Source organism: Pleuronectes platessa, chromosome 1, assembly GCF_947347685.1.
Source record: "Pleuronectes platessa chromosome 1, fPlePla1.1, whole genome shotgun sequence".
Lineage (NCBI taxonomy): Eukaryota > Metazoa > Chordata > Actinopteri > Pleuronectiformes > Pleuronectidae > Pleuronectes > Pleuronectes platessa.
The window spans coordinates 3,926,610-3,944,042 of NC_070626.1; the positions used below are offsets into that span (position 1 = coordinate 3,926,610).

General features: G+C 39.8%; 1 protein-coding gene across 1 annotated transcript in view; it reads right to left on the reverse strand.

Moving 5' to 3' along the window:
- The window catches only part of adamts17 (ADAM metallopeptidase with thrombospondin type 1 motif, 17), a 136,061-nt gene that overhangs the window by 72,950 nt on the left and 45,678 nt on the right, over positions 1-17,433 (reverse strand). Inside the window, exons 7-10 of the mRNA XM_053421678.1 lie at positions 8,958-9,130; positions 7,957-8,040; positions 7,367-7,524; positions 1,805-1,848 (exon numbers count right to left, since the gene is read on the reverse strand). Of these exons, the coding sequence (XP_053277653.1) occupies positions 1,805-1,848; positions 7,367-7,524; positions 7,957-8,040; positions 8,958-9,130 (459 nt within the window). The remainder of the gene's footprint in view (positions 1-1,804; positions 1,849-7,366; positions 7,525-7,956; positions 8,041-8,957; positions 9,131-17,433) is intronic.

The window sequence follows — 17,433 nt, forward strand, 5'->3', positions numbered from 1 at the left end:
TCAAAGTTCGTTATAACCGTATGTGACCGTACACACATGCTGTAAGTGCTCTAACCAGCCACCGTCAGCCGGACAACGCCGCTGGCTTAACACACTTGTCACATTAATCATAGAGTCGTAGTTGTGATTTTGGTTTATTGTGATGTAGGGAATGGAACAGGAAGTTTCCATTCCGAAATGCTGGCGTTAGCGGACCAATCACAGCCAAGTGCTATCCGTGGGCTGTCCGTCATTTCGACGTGTAGTTAGAAAAATGAGAGCTGCACGAAAAGCTCTCCGAGGAGCCTCGGAGAGGCACGGAGAGCGCGTCCACGTTGGAGAGGGCGGTCCTATCTGTCCGTGTCCGTCAAAACGGAGAAGCATACATTGGCCTTTAGAGTGCATGTGTCTGTCTGTAAAGACACAATAAAAAGCAATACTAAAATTTTTGGTCATGAGTACTGTGGTTGAGTGATTAGAAGACCAACGATTAACAGTCAAAACTGTTACAGTAGATCTGTGCATCATCTGTGAAGGAAATAAATATTGGAATAGCGGATGACATATAGATAGAGAACAATAAAGAGCTGGCAGTCCTGATATATCATATTCACAGGAACATGAGTTCACAGAGACCTTGATCTTTAACCTTTGGCTTAAAGATCTTGGAGAAGTTTGATAGATGTTGGTGACGTGATGGGTCTACAGTGTTTTCCACATCTATAGCACCACTTTTTCTCCCAGAGATATTTCTTTCTTTTGTTTAGTAGTTTCATTTTTGTGCCTATTGCATGTTAGAAGTGTTGTCACCAGTTCCTTTGGGGGGAAGGAACTGCGAAGTTCATTGCATCTCTGAAAGCAGCTGAAAAGAACCAACAGAGGTGTATATTTTTGTTTGGCCTACGGTTCCCACACTTAAGGGACCAACCCCATGGCCGGAAGTGGAGATTAGTCGATCGACGCAAACTTTCACCACAATCATAACGTGTGACAGTAAGGGTGCAGTGCTGGAACCGGCTGCTCTACGGTATGGTGAGGAGTATGTGGTGTCAAATGACGTCAAGATGGAGTAGGGACTATGATACAGTTTAGTGATTTTCTGGCTGCGACTCAGATAGCGTGCACATAGACTAAGAGTCAGACACAATTGCACAGGTTTCGTTGCCTTAACTGTTATAATACGATCGTAAAAATATATTTGAAACATCCAATATAGAAGGGGCTATGAATATTTTTTAGCATGAACTGGTTAATTCCACTATTATCCTTTTGACCAAGGTGTCAAGGTGCAAAATTCCATAACAACAGTTGTCCTTCCAAGTCATGGATCTGACTGGTACTTTGAAATATTTCAGCCAAACCAGATCATATTTCCTTGTACCACCAGTTACTGAATCGATACAACTAAACCAGTGCAGATGCTTTTTTTTGGTTCAAAAGCCTCACTAAGTGCAGACTGCAAGTTTATCATTGTGCTTGCCCTGCCATGAGGCATCTCAGTACAATTTAAACAATAGGAAATGCTTATGTACCATTCTGTCAATGGCATTCCTAGACCACATGCGGAAAACGTTTTAAAGTGAGACTCTGTGTTGACAATACTTATTTTTTTCAATTTATTTCTGTATAACAATGTATTAAGGTTAATTAACTGGAAAGAGAAAGGGAATTTGTGTGTGAATGTGTCATTTGAGTTTTTCCTCTACTATCTTTTTGAGGACCAATTTAAGTTCCAAACCTTAAGTGTAAGTTTATAAAAAAAAATTTAAGTGACGTTTGTTGGTGTGCATGTTAGTGCAAAAGGGAAGAGGGATATTTTACTTACCCACTGTATCACAGGGTTCATCCTTATGGACACAGAAATCTGTCCTGAAAAAAAAACAGAGTTTTCTGTACTGAACTACTGAAAATAAGGTTACCATTCATATATAATATGTTTACACCAAACAAGGCTAAGTGGATGTGGTTATGGAAAAAATAATTTGGTTGGCTAACTAAGCCAACCAATTGTTGGATGTTGGCTTTGTCTATAGCTACTCATAATGACCACATGAGAAGACGTGGTGAGAAGCCAGTTGTCATAAAGAGGGGCGAGACACAATTAACAGTTAAATATGGGTATAACAGCACACAATTCCCCGAAGTCTCTACTGCAAAACATTCATTGTATTGTGAAAACATTTATTGTTGTTAACACAAATGGTGATAGAGGTTGTTGTGTGAAGAATGGAAATATGAGTCCGAGAGAGAATTTCAAAGCCTGCTTACTTTCTAACCTCTCAACAATTTCATGTTGGCTTAAAGTTTCCTTTTATTGCGGGTTACTCCAACTTGTTGCCTAGGAATGACAAAATCTCAGTCCAGTGGAATATTCACTGGACTGAGAACATTTATATGTTGGCAAGTTAAACTTCCCCATGAAAGTTTTCTTGACATCTACAGTATTCATGTGAGGGAAACTATGTTGATTTAGGATTTTTTTACTGTGCTATTCTAAAATTCCCAAGTGTTGGCCCTTGACAGGAAATTGAGAAAACATTTGTCACTAATGTCAACTCACTTGCTGACGTGAACCCTTCCCTGCTTGATTGTTTCATCCATTGATCCAGGCTGGACTCATATCTAAGCAAATGTGTCTCAATATCCTCAAATAAGGTGTGCATGGAAAATATAGCTCCTTGATTATGTCCATAACAGAAAACAGACACACTTATAATATGGAAGTACCCAAACCCCCTTTTTACTGAGTTGGCTGGACTGATCTCTTATTCAAAGACAGGGACAAGCCATATATACATTAATCTTCATGACTAATATTTCAAAGAACAAAATGTTTGTAATGTGAGGAAATCTGAACTGAGAATGTTGCACCTTGTTAAGCCCCATCAGACAAATTGTGATTAATGAATAGAGGCTATGCAAATACAAATTGATTGATTGACTTCCACAGTCAGTCCACATCATGTAACAACACACCTACGTTTTTTTGCTGGAGCCCCCTGCGTTGCCACCCCTGTTGCATCAACAGGCAGACACCCTCCAAATAAATCCCTGGTCTACATCTTTTAATGCAAGGCTGAAGAAATTCTGAATATAGCTTTATATTCAACACAAAATAAATCTAAGCTTGAATCTGATGAGATCCAGCATAATCAGCTATGCCTATAAAAATAATCAATTCAACTACAGTAAACCCCTCCGAATGATAGGCCAGATGTCAAGGGAAAACCCTGGTGCTCTAAACATTTAAAGCAGCAGGTTTTTATGACCACTGGCAATGCTGAGCGTACTTGCACAATAGTGACAACAGTGGAGATGGAGAGGTTCCCACTGACATGTGGGAGTCCTCAGCTAGGTGTGAACAGCTGCTGCTTGGCCTCTGGGAACCAGACCTCACAAGACCTGGTTGACAACATGTGTGACGAAATGTTATGTTGTGCTAATCTTGTGTTTTGTGTTAAATTATTTAAGCTTTTGTAAGATCCAGAGCAAGGCCAGGACCTGCCAATTAATGAAAGGAACCCGCATAGATATGGAGAGCTCTTAAATATTGAATGATGCAACAGATTAAGCTGCAAAAGTGTTGTATCAAAATTGAGTTTGCAATAGTAAGGGAGAGCGGGGTAATTTGAGAAATTTTTTACATTTGCTCCCTCTAGGCGAGCTAAAATGATATATCTATATATGATATAAAATGTACACATTTCCCATTAATTCAGGATGTTTTCTAGCAATGGAAATGATCAGAATGTCTTCAAGAAAATATGATTGTTTGTAAAAAAAAGTGGTCTTGTGTCTCACTTTACCCCAGCATAGGGGTAAAGTGACAGACCAGAGAAATCAAGGGGGTAAAGTCATCCACTTACTTTTCCACTTGAAAACTACCATAACAACACATGTTGTAATAGTTAAAATACTGACAGCTAGATTGACAACCACACATTCCAAAACTAATATCGGACTAGTAACAGAATCCTGGGGATTGGTCAATTAAGCACATTTATGATTATTATGATTCATGTGATCTCTTGCACACCCTAGCTTACCTGCACATTGTTTCTCTGTCCAATTGGCAGGGACAAGAATATTGTTTTTCTCTGCGTATTCAAATGCCAGTTCACGGCACTTAACTGGAGCAAGGCCATGGAACTGGTCAGCTAGTTGTTTCAAGTGTTTGGCAAGCTCCTCCTCCATCTCATCTGTGAATATTCTCTTTGCCTCAGCTACTGCACCCCAGGCTACTGATTTTACTTCCCCTTTCTCTTTTTTCTTTATGAATCTTTTGAGGGTTGTCTTATCAATATTTCTATCCCTTCCAGCTTTTCTTAAGGACTTCTTTCCTTGCATGACCTCAGCAGCTGCACTCTCCATCTCTGTGAGGGGTGTTTGGCCCCAGGTTGTCTTCCTGATGTAGTTTCTTGGCATGATGGCTTTTCTACAATGTTTATGACATTAAGAATAAAACATATGTAATGTAATATTACACTAAAATATGTTTAAGACTAAACTTAACTTGTGCTTATCTGTATTTGTGTCGCAGATAAATATCACTTATCTGCTGAAGCCTAAGTTTGATATAAAAATAAAAGTATATTTTACAATGCTGCTGTTACAACACATCAGAGCAAACTATAAAAACAACACAAGACACATATGACATAAATATATGGATGTCCCAAAGCTCTCTGTCGAAGTTTATATTAGAAAATGTCACCCAAGTGTAGTTGTATCATCTTAAAACATCATGCAAAGTCACTGCATTGTTTTAGAAATTGAATAACTGGTCTTTTAACCCCTGTATGGCCTGAGGATATGGAACAAGCCGAATGTTCTTTAGCTGGCCACGGCCAACAACAGTACTCAGATTGGCTGATAGAGGAGGAAACTGACATGGCCTATCTTGTTGTAGAACCATCCAGCTCAGGGTTCAACATGTTTATTCTGAGATGCTTCTCTCCTCACCACAGTTGTCAAGAGTAGTTATCTGAGTGGCTGTAGCGTTCCTGTCAGCTCAACTCAGTCGTATCTTTCTCCTCTGACTGCTCTCATCAACACCGAACTCCTGTTCACTGGATGTTTTAGATTTTGGCTTCATTCAGAGGGTTAGCTTCAGAAAAACTCATCCTGATGTTGGATGTGATCGTAACTGAACCCACGAACCTTTAACTGCATGATTGTACACACTGCAATGCTGACAAATGATTGGATAATTGTATGAATTAGCAGGTAATCTTAATAAAGAACCTGGTGACTCTTAACAGTTTATACCAGAGGTGACGGAACTCCACAGATAATTAACTTAAAAAAACATGGATCTCTGTCCATATAAGACTCAAATAATAAGCAGTTAACATCACAACATTCAGACTGCTGGCATGGTGAACAACTGGCGGTATTGGCTGCGTCCCTGTGCCTGATGGACGTGGGGTCTACATTAAGTAAATCTGACACCTGCTTGGAAGGAGGTGGGTGGAAAAACACAAAGCGCTTCGGCTGCATGTGAAACATGCACAGCAGAACAGTGCATAAGTGAAGCAGTGAAAGAGAAAGGACAGAAAAAGGTTGAATAAGCAAACAGATGAAGGATGAAATTATACAGTAAAACCCCATACATATGGCATGTCAGGAAAAAGAGATGTATTCCACCCAATGACGTTCACTTATATATATTACGATTATCTGCCGGGTCTCATGCGCTGTGAGCTGGGATAAGCTAGGTAGCTTTTCATTATGCCTGTAGCTTCAAGTGTTATGGTACATTGGTGGAAAACCTAAAGGACCAGTTCAACATTTCAAGAGACCAGCTTATCTACTGGTTTGTGTGTCCACCAGTAAAACAGGGCTTGTACTGGACTGTTCTCTTCTAAAAATGTAAAAATGTGAAAGAATGTATCTCCTATGATTCTTTCTAAATTATCAATCTGTCATGAAACTTAGCCCATTACTGTAGCAGAAGGTTCTAAACTTTTATAACCTGGTGCCTAAACATTTTATGCAAGTGACATGAAATCATCCAGACATAAATATCAAATATATTTTTTCCTCCTAAGAGTTTGTTAATAAGCAGTAAGAGATGTACTGCCTGGATATCATCCACATGGGCCTTCCACGACTTATGTGAGATTAAAGCAACACACACACCTCAGCGGGAAACCTGAGAGCAACATGCTTTAATTTGCCTGCATGCTGCCTCGCTCTCATCCTGACTGCTGTTGGCAGAATCCCTCTAATGCCCTTCCAGCAGATGCTGCTCCTGATTGTTTCCGTCCTCACAGAGAAAGCCTCATAACAGAGGTAGTGGGGGCAGAGGGGGGGCAGTGATTGGAGGGCAGATCAGGTTTGTAACAAACCACCTCAAGAACAAAAGGCCACTGTATACATGCCCTCGTAAAAGAAGACAAGACAGAATCTATCAATGGACATGAGTCCTCAGTTAAACCAAAAGGATTCCTTTTACCCCGGCTCCCTCCTTTACCTCCCAAGTAAAATTAACACAAAAATGAAAAAATATTGTGACAGCACAGAACGTCATTTTAGAACAATATGCTGAGAAATAGCTGTCACTCAGTGGAAGTATTAGTCAATAAAAATGAAAAGGTGTGTATATTGTCAGTTTATTCTTATACTTCAGAAACTTGCAAGCATCTAGGTTTCATCATGTGCATGACAACAAAAATCAATCATGCTCAGGGGAAAGGAATCAGGAAAAAAGTAATTGAACCAAATTTCCTTTGCATCTATGCATACAAGTGCGGTTAGTTGATTTCATTAGTAAGACATAAATGAACATTTTAAACCTAGTTTCTATAGGAAGGGCTGGGGATAAGAGAAACCTAATTCCCCCAGCTAGATTCCTCCCGGAGATAGAACATTTCTTGGCCATCTCTGCGGGTATCAGGTTTTTTACAGGTGTTTAACAAGCATGCATGTGCATGACAAGGACTAGACAGGGAAAGTGATCCTGAACAGCTGGATGATAAAGATTACATAATACCTTGATGGATTAAAATCCCTCTGTCCAAGTTCAAATTAATTTTAGAGTAACACAAAGTAACAAGTTAATTCAACTTTCCATTTCTTAACAGTGAACACTGGACCCTTTGTAGATTAGTGACACGTTTGGGCTTTGAGTAGAATCTGTGGTCTGCAACGTTGAGTGCGCAGAAGGAAATCTAATGAGAGATATGCTGCTGTGTGCGGTTTACTACAGTCATGCTTTTGCTGGTCACTTGTATAAACTGCTTTTTCTGAGAAACTGTACTCTTCAAAGACAAAACCAAAATGGAATAAAACACTTCCGGATCCTCTGCAATACTGTAGATGGTCCAACAGCTGAGGTCACATTAGATACTTGCGTCATTCATTATCATTTATTAATATTACATACCTGGTGACCAGCACAGCTGTATCCACTGGTGGGATATCATCCCTTCCACCAGGAACATGGTTGGTGCCCAGGTAGCGTGGGCCCCCGAACTCTTGGTACTGCCAATGGCAGAAGCTCTGCAGAGACCTTTCTCCATGATGGCCCACATGAAGCTTTTCCTGAGGAGATAAAAAAAAAAAGAGTGTATAAAATCAAAACAAATTGTCAAATACATGTCAAAAAACATTTACAGAGTTCTTTTCTACATACTGAGCCCAATATTTAACACTCAAACTTTTACCAGCCTGCAGATACTTATTTCAAAACTTGCTTGGGGACCACAATATTGAAATACATTAGCATGGACACTGCTGGAAAAACTGCTGGAAATAATTGTAGTCATAGCTAAATGGTAAATTATTTAGAATATTTCATTAGCAAAGGGCAGTCTTCATTTTCATCAATCCACAAGGACAAAGCGATAAAGGGAATCACTTTCCCGAGGGGGCATGAATAACACAAACATGTGCATGCATCTGCTGACAGACAGGTTGTTGAAGGTCAAAAGAGCTTTTAAGAGGTGTCAATCAGGGTTAAAAAGTCAGGCTTACTGGGCGGCTGTGAAGCAACACCAGCTTGGTGACTCGAATGTTGACCCTCACTCCTAGACTCTGGTGGTGGAACATGTTGTAGACCTGAAAGAGAGACGGAAAACACTTTTACGGAATTCACCATTAGGATGACAAACAAACATCCTTACTTTCACGTTCCTCGCTGTCAAGGTAAAAAAAGTTTCCAACATTTTGCAGACTAATCAGTTTAATTGACAGTGTTATCCGTAATGGAAATAATTATGAGTTGCAGTTGTGAAGAAATGGTCTGCTGACCCACAGAAACTGATGGATTTGAGCTTTCTCACTGCTCTCCTAGCTCCTTTCTGTGCAAGCCTCTCCTCTCCCCTGTTCTGGCCTCAAGAAGCCGAGCCAAGCTAAGAAGACTCCCCTGTGCTGTTCTGAGTACTAAGCAGGTTAATACAGTACACTGGTCAGACCTGGATATCCCTTATGTGTGATTCTGACTGCATTCAGAGGACGGCTGTGGCTCAGGGGGTAGAACAGTTATCCTCTAACCAGTTTGATCCCAGTCTTCCCTATTCTGCATGCCAAAAAGTTCTTGGCCACGATAATGAACCTGAATTCCCCTTTCTCGTGGAGAAATGCACTGTTTGCCTGTGTGTGAATGTAAAACTGCACTGTGAAGACTTTTGAGTGGTCATCAAGATTGGAAAAGCTCTATATAAACACAAACCATTTACCATTTAAGTGTTTGATCATCTGCGTCAGATCAGGTTTCTCTTTTAAGGAACTCTATGATCAAAGTAACTTACCTTAAAACGGATATGATTAAAAGTTTTATCTTATGATAGGATAATAAATCATGGGTGTATCTTCAAAATAGGCAGTGTCCTTTTTTAACTATATAATCTCCATCAAAAGGTAAGCAGAGAAACTATACTACGATTTTTTTTGTTCTTAACCACTTGATTTGTCTTTCACAAATAAAACAGATGGCAGGTGAATCAGACGGCTCTATTTGTATCAAGGATTCTTACCATGTTCATGACAGTCAGCAGGAACCTCTGCGCTGCCTCAGCACCATGGTACTGCACCATGTCTGAGTCTGCCACCACTACTGTCTCCACAGTGTATGCTTCATGCAGGCGAATGGCATTTCTCTTCCCGCGACCATCCTCATCTACTTTTGATCTCTTCTCCTTTTTCTTTACTGCTACAAAAGAATAAAATAAAGAGAGGAAGACCAACGTTAGAAACTCTACACAAGGGGGAAAAGAAACACTGGGACTGCTGAATCTTTGTTAGTCATTCATCTATGAAAATCTGAGTCAGTTCAATAAAACTGAAGCAGATTTGATATCTTCAGACTAAAAAAAAAAACTGAAAAAAACCATTAAATGTCCCCATACTGCTCGTGTGGTGTCATCCAAGTGTCCGTAAGCCCTGGCATTCATATTCGACTTGAAACAAGGTCATATACATCGTGTTTTAAACCTAAAAGTGCACCAGAAGTGGTCTCGGAATGCACCTCATTGGGAGATATCAGAGGACATTTAGGCTTAAATGGCCCATAATTTACACCTCTCTGGGATTTAATTTGAGGTATTGCTACCTTAAGATGATATATCAGTCGTTTAAAGTCGAAAAAACGGCCTCAATGTGTGTTTCCATGTCCTCTCTTCTGCCTCTCTCTGGATCTGCAGACAGGACAGGCTGTTTTCGCCTGCCTCTTGAGCACCTCCTCTGATTGGCTGACTGCACTTTGAGTGACACACGACCAGAATTATCACCGGACTCATTCTAGTGCATTTACAATCTCTGGCTGTAAACACAGCTGAAAGTCATATTGTTATGATGCAGCTATAGAAGACCAGCCATATACTTACAGTCGGTTACAACAGGATGTTTCTGAATGGTAAGTTACACCATCCTCATGTTTGTAAAAGTTTTAGCAGGACAGCCGGCCAATGTAGGAGTAACGTCCCGAGTTACAGTACGGAGTTCCACAATGGTGTTTCAATACGGAGTAACGTAGACTTTACTCCGAAACGGCACGTCAGAAGAAATAAAGCGTATCCGCTGGTCTCGAACAGTAAAGTTCGCTCACTTGGATGACACCACACGAGCAGTATGGAGCCATGTTATGTGTTCTCAAACACTCCACCCACCTTCCATCCGCATATAGGGGTGAGTAGAGAATGAGTGAATTATAATTTTTGGGTGCACTATTGCTTTAACAAGGTGCAACATCAACATCAACATATATGGATAAACAGTGTTGCAGCCAAATACAATACAATTCAAGTAAACGGCGACTTCTTGTTCATTTTTCTGTGAATTATCCCTATTACAGTCAGGAAGTTTTTTATATATCTTAAGCTAGCTATGCATAAATAAATGCAACCAATAAGTTCAACTTTGAGTGGCTAGAATTAAGTTAAAAATAAATCCAACATAAATGACAATGGAGGATTTTTATAATTGCCTTTGTATTTTCTATTCTGAAGACTTTATGGTTCAGGTCTGATTTAGTATAGGCAACTAAAGCTAATCTTTTAAGGGTTATGGTATGACATCTACAGGGTGAATGTATCATGTGAGACACACGCCAGCCCGAATGAACACCAAGCTCCATGGGGGAACCAAGAGACAAATTAAGCTGAAAATCACTGAATACAGAAAGGATCGGATGACTCTTGTGTGAAGTCAATAATTCCAGTGGAGGTAGAACATCAGAATAGTGCCCTCTTGCAGCCACTGGCACTGCTCAGACTCTTTATTGAAACCAAGCCATCAGTACTGGAAGTGGGAAGCAATTCAATGACCTGTGGTCTGGCAGGTTAGATTTAAAGGTGTCCAAGAGCAAGCATTTCCAGTCCAAGTTAGTCAGGCTTAGAGAATAGAGATCAAGAACCATCTGGTAGGTAAGGCAGCTATATATTGACTAGGACACATTACAACGTTTACCCTTGCTTCTGGGATACAACAGTCACTATTTGTAAAATCCCTCTTGGCGATCATGCGTATCAGGAAACTGTAAGACTGAACAGCTTTTTTTTGATTGGTACACTGTCAATCAACTAAATTATTTATTATATCAAGTGATGTAGAAATTACATAAAAAAAAAATTGCTGGTCGAGTGCTACTGCATATTGTAGGAAACAGTGATTTGTCGCTGATGGCATGTGACCTTAAAAGGTTCAGTCATTCAAACTCTTTTACCATTCACGTGTAGAGTGTCCTTGATTGCTTGGCTCAGGAGTAGAGCGGTCATATGAAAACTTTGTAATGAAGTACCCCAACAAGAGAAATCATGCTTGGAAGTGACAGCTTATAGAAACGTGTCATCTATTGCACTTCAGTCCATCCTACACTGTTAAAAATATCCGTAGAATGTACGGTAAAAACCTGTGAAACAGCAACAGTAAAAGACCATAAAATGTAAAAAAGCATATTACTGTAGTAGATACATTAAATTCTGCTAAATCAAGAAACAGTACACTACTTTGGAATTTACAGTTACAATATGTAGAAAACACACATGTTTACCCTAAAATACCCTTTTTTTATTAAATTAATGAGAAAATACCCTAATTTCAAAAACATGTAATTACCTTCACAGTATTATTCTGTTTATATTACATATGTTTCCAATATGTGCCGTTAAAATTACAGAGTAAAACCATTCACCATTAAGCAAAAACACACCTTCATTTCTACAGACAGAGGATGTTGAAAATATAGTATATATTTGTATTTGTAAAACATAGCCTATATGTTTAAATAGACTGTGTTAAAATGATAAAAAACAAATAAAGGACACTTTCAAAACAAAAGTCCAGGGTGACCAAAAAAACATAACAGATTTATCATGTAGCTTCGAAGGGTATACAGTGAAGAAAATAAGTATTTGATACCTTGCCGATTTTTTAAGTTTGCCCACTGACAAAGAAATGAACAGCCTATAATTGTAATAGGTTAATTTTAAAAGTGAGAGACAGAATTTCAAATAAAAAAATCCAGAAAATCAAAACATATAAAAAGTACTACATTTATTTGCATTTGATTGAGGGAAACAAGTATTGACCCCCGCTGGAGTAAGCTGTTCCTGAACCTGCTGGTCCGGGAACGGAGAACCCTGTAGCGCCTCCCAGAGGGGAGGAGGGCAAACAGTCTTAGACTGGGTTGTGAGAAATTGGGTTGTTAATGAATAAAGATGTCTCTAATTTGGTCCAAAGTGAAACAAATGATTGAGTATGAAGCAAACATACATATTTTGACCATATCTGGCCATTAAAAACCACTTACAACAGATTGGACAAATTTGATCCAGCTTGGACCTAAATGGGGTCTGAGATAGTACACCTGAGATGGCCTGTGTTTGTAGCAAGATGAAATGTAAACGTTGTCGTAGAACAAAAGCCAAGACATCATCGTAAATGTCTTGACCTCGGGAGTAACATTATATCAGTGGGAAAATTGTGGATGGCTCCTGCTCCTCAGGGATGACCTTTGAACCTTGCACCTGAGTCAGTTTTGATGGCTTGCAGGATGGAAACTAAATGTGCAACAGACATGGTATTTTTGGAAAGGTCTTGAACCCCACTACCATAGCCCAATGCAAAACTATAGGGGGCGCCAGTGAGTAGGGCCAAACCTTGAAAAAACTAGATTTGACCATTTAATAGTAAGACAAACTAAATCTGACTAAACAGGTGTTTTTCTCACACCAAAAAACCATAAAGAAGCATGCAAGGTTCCCGGTCGCAATCTCACATAATAGTGAAAACACATTAGAACTACAAAAGATGGGAACAACACACACACACAAAAGTACTGGAACGCCATTAAATTTGTAGTTCTCTGTATGGTTCTTCCTGGTTGAGAATAGGGTGGTGAAAATAGGGTTTAGAAAACATATTAGCGGTTTGTTTTTATAACCATGAATGAAAATATTGAAACTGAAACACACATATCTCGAGATAGATATCATCAAAACACATTTTTATTGAGAAACATTGCTAAAATATAGCGTTTTCCACATGGAATACTGCAATCTCCGCCATCTTGCTTTATCAGAGCGCTGCGGAGGTCTGCAGGCACAGATTATATGTTGTGATTTTCTGGATTTTTTTATTTGAATTTCTGTCTCTCACTTTTAAAATTAACCTACTACAATTATAGGCCGATTATTTCTTTGTCAGTGGGCACACTTACAAAATCGGCAAGGGATCAAATACTTATTTCCTTCACTGTATACCGTTCCAAAGAAATTAATTAAAATTTTTGAGCAATATAATTCCTAATAATACAACTGTTGCAAAACAAACTTCCAAACGTGTAGATATAAATTGTATTTATTTTCATGAGACCCCGTTGCTGCCGCGTGAAACCCTGCTGAAGGTACGCGTATTTGTGCATGCACCTGGAGCGTGCTTCAACTGTTTCCGGTTCCGGAGAACACAGCTAAGAGCGGGATCAAGTCGAGAGAAGAGACAGACAGAGACACGCCGAGAGACACGACGAGAGACAAAACGAGAGACACGCCGAGAGACAAAACGAGAGACACGCTGACAAGCCACGCCGAGAGGCACGCCGACAAGACCGCCGAAAGACACGCCGAGAGGCACGCAGTCAAGCCCGCCAAAAGGCACGCCGACGCCTTTCATCTTGCCGCCCGAACACTCTGCAAGTATACGCTTCTTAAAGCTCTATGTGTGTGAAAACACGGTAACAAGTGTTTGCTATAGCTTTGGTTAATCATATCGTTGCATTTTGCGGGTTTTCAAGGGTGAGTGAACTTTACGTTAGCCATTTTCTGTGTTAAACGGTAGCTACTGTTAGCTAACTTTACACAAGGTTGAGAGAAATGATCCCTTTCTGTGGCAAGTCGCTTCACACATTAAAGGGTTATGTACTCCATTGCAAACTTCACAGAAATGAACCACGTTGATTATTTAAGTGCATTGGAGATGGCTGCAAGCAGTCATTTGTCGCTATGGAGCGTTTAAGGCCCATTTTTACCGGAGACATAATTTATCTGCTCCTGCCAGAACTGCTTCTTTTACTGTCAACGTTACCCCTTACGAATGCGGAATGGCGCTGTGTGAACGCAAGTTTCAAAATAAAAAAGACTTAATTGCTCATTTGAAGGAGCATATTGTGGAGGGACGTGCCGTGACATGTCCAGTGACAGGATTCACAACTATTTTCAAAGTGAAATCTTAATTTACTGCCCACATGTCACGGAAACACACATTTTTTTCAGACAGCACCATCAGTAATTTAAATACAGAGTCTCAGTCATCATCTGCTCAAAATGAATCGGATGACAATTGCCCTCAGGTATTTGAGGCAGGTGCAGACATTGGCGCAGATGCTTTTGACACGGATGTCTCAGAAAATTTCTGTGATCTTTTTCTTAGAAACGTCAGTTTATTCTACTTGAAATTGCAGGGGCAGTTTCTATTACCTGTTTCCACTAGAGATGAGCCGGATACTCGGCTGAAACGAGTATCCGGTACAGATAAAGCACTTTTGCCGAGCGCGAGTATTATACGAGTAATACGAGTCAATATCTGTGCTCGGACTGAATGAAAATCCTCACACAGCGTCACAGCGCTCCTCCCCTTCACACACCGCTCTGCTCACTCACACACAGAACAGCTCTCTGTCACTCAGGTTCGCCGGTCTTTTCCGTTAACGTTTAGGGTTTCTTCAGCTTGAAGTTTGTTTTTATTTCAGTTTGTACTTACTTATTAACCAGTAGAGTTCTGTTAAACGTGGGTTCGTTCAGACGTGCTGCTTTTTTTTTTTTAAACAGTTCTAGCGTCTGGCTACTCTCTCTCCCTCTCTCTGCCGGTCGTTGGAGTTTTTTTTTTTTTTTTTAAACCGTCAGTTGGCTCTAACCAGTTTTATTTTACTTCACGCACTGAGTGTCTGACACTTTCTAGGTAGTAGTGGTATAAAAAATATTACAAATTAAGCTACACACACACACACACACACACACACACCTGGTGTGGAAATAAATTTAAAAAAAAATCATAAAAAAATTTCAAAGTTAAAAAAGAAAGTTATGTTGAGTATGAAAACACTTGTTATTACATTTCACTTCATAATTGCAACAGCATGTGTAAAACTTGTTCTGTAAATAGTTCGTTGGCTATTGTGATCAAAATCATTGATCTGAAGCTCAATGCTGATGCTGTCCTGTAATAGTTTTCTAATCAGCAATAAATATAACAATTTCTGATCAACCCATATCAATTGCATGCTTAAAATAACATACTGGTTAAAGCCCTGCCCGTTTCAAGACAACCCGGCCTACTTCCGGGTTAAATCCAGCCCACTTCCGGGTTAAATCACACCCAAACCGGGTTAGCCCCCGCCCACTCCGAGTACGGATACGGATACGGATACAGATAATTCATATGGTTAACAGATACAGATACAGATACAGATAATGCTGTACTCGCTCATCCCTAGTTTCTACCATACAGAACATTGTTGAGGAGATGCAAAACATCCATGAGTTGGGTCAGGGATATATTTTGAGAAAACTCACTTCACTGCTTAAAAATGACACAATGTTATCAGATGAAGACATCACCAAAGTTTGTGAGTCTGTCAGGGGTTCTGATCTTTTCTCTGCTTGTCATACAGGGCCAATGAGGAAGGCATACTCACATGCCCAGTCTTTCAATAAGAAATTCAACTATGTGGAGCCTAAGAAAATGTTTTTAGGAAGAGATGAGAACAGGACAGATAGGTTTGCCTATTATGTGCCTGTGAGAGAAACTTTGAAATGTTTTCTAGAATCTGATCTGTGCCAGATATGTTTATCAGGACAGCCCTCAAGTGAGCCTTCCTCAGATATTCTACTAGACATCAGCGATGGTCAGATATTTAAATCCAATTACTTTTTTGTTCAAAATCCATCAAGTCTCAAGCTAGTACTATACCAGGATGCCTTTGAAGTTGTAAACCCGTTAGGCTCTGCAAAGATGCGGCATAAAGTATTAGCTGTTTATGTATCTGTTGCTAACCTGCCTCTTCATGTCCGTTCAGACACAGACCACATGGCACTGATTTTATTCTGCAGAGAGAAAGATTTCAAAGCATTTGGGCATGCAAAGGTGTTCTCTGAATTATTAGAATACTTGAAGGAATTGGAGGAGAATGGAATTGTAGTTTCAAATTGAACAGTTGTCAAAGGAAGCTTGTATTGCATTGCTGGAGATAATTTAGGCTCACATTGCATCGGTGGCTTCACTGAGAATTTCAGTTGCGCACAATATTTCTGCAGGTACTGCCTAATAACGCGAGCTGAATTTCAGGGTGATGATCCAAATCTCTGCGGACCAGAGAGGACCATAGACCGCTACAATTCTGCTGTTGATCGCCTCCAGACTGAAGATACACCAATTGTAGAAGGAGTAAAGTTCAACTCGGTATTCAATTCTTTAAAATACTTTAACATTTGTCAGCCAGGTTTGCCGCCTTGTCTAGGACATGACATCTTTGAGGGAGTTTTGTCCTATGATGTGGCACTGTATCTTAAATATTTCATAAAGAAGAAGGCATGGTTCACTTACTCCACTCTCAATCGGCGCATTACACAGTTCAAATACTGCGCCTCTGATGCTTCGACAAAGCCAAGTGAGGTCAGCCCTACAGCATATAAACTCTCAGGACAGGCCATACAGAACTGGAACTTTTTAAGGCTGCTGCCTCTCATTATAGGTGACAGAGAGAGAGATACAACAGATGGTGTGTGGCAGTTGACTATGCAGCTAAAAGATATTGTGGAGATGATATGTGCTCAAAAAATGTCAGTGTCTCAAGTTGCGTATCTTGATGTTCTTATTCAAGAATATTTAGAGTCCAGAAAAGCTCTATTCCCAGAAATTAACCTGAAACCTAAACATCACTACTTGCGCCATTACCCAGCACTGACTCTGAAATTTGGCCCCTTGATAAGACTATGGACAATGCGCTTTGAAAGTAAGCACAGTTATTTCAAGAGATGTGAAAGGAATTTGAAGAATTTCAAGAATCTCTGCTTTACTCTCTCTGAAAGGCATCAAATGATGCAGGCTTATCTATCAGCAGGGCCATTCGGTCAAATTGTATTGCAAGTTAAAGGTGGTTGTCCATTTTACCCGGTGCTGTACAGTAAAGCCATTCAAGATGCAGTCATACCATTTAGCTGCACTGAGACTAAAACAAAGGTCACAACAGAAGTGCTGTACATGGGGACAGCCTAAAAGAAAGGACAATTCCTTGTCACAGGTAGCATGGACTCTGTGGAGTTTGGTGAACTAGTGCTTATTTTGGTAAAAAATGACATGGTTCATGTTTTGGTGTCAAAGCACGTAGCAGAATTACTTCCCAAGTACCATCTTTACACAGTTCGAAAAGACAATGATAAGATGCAGTGTCTGAAACTTAATGACTTGATTGATTTCTATCCATTGCCATCTTATATGAAGGATGGATATCAAATGATT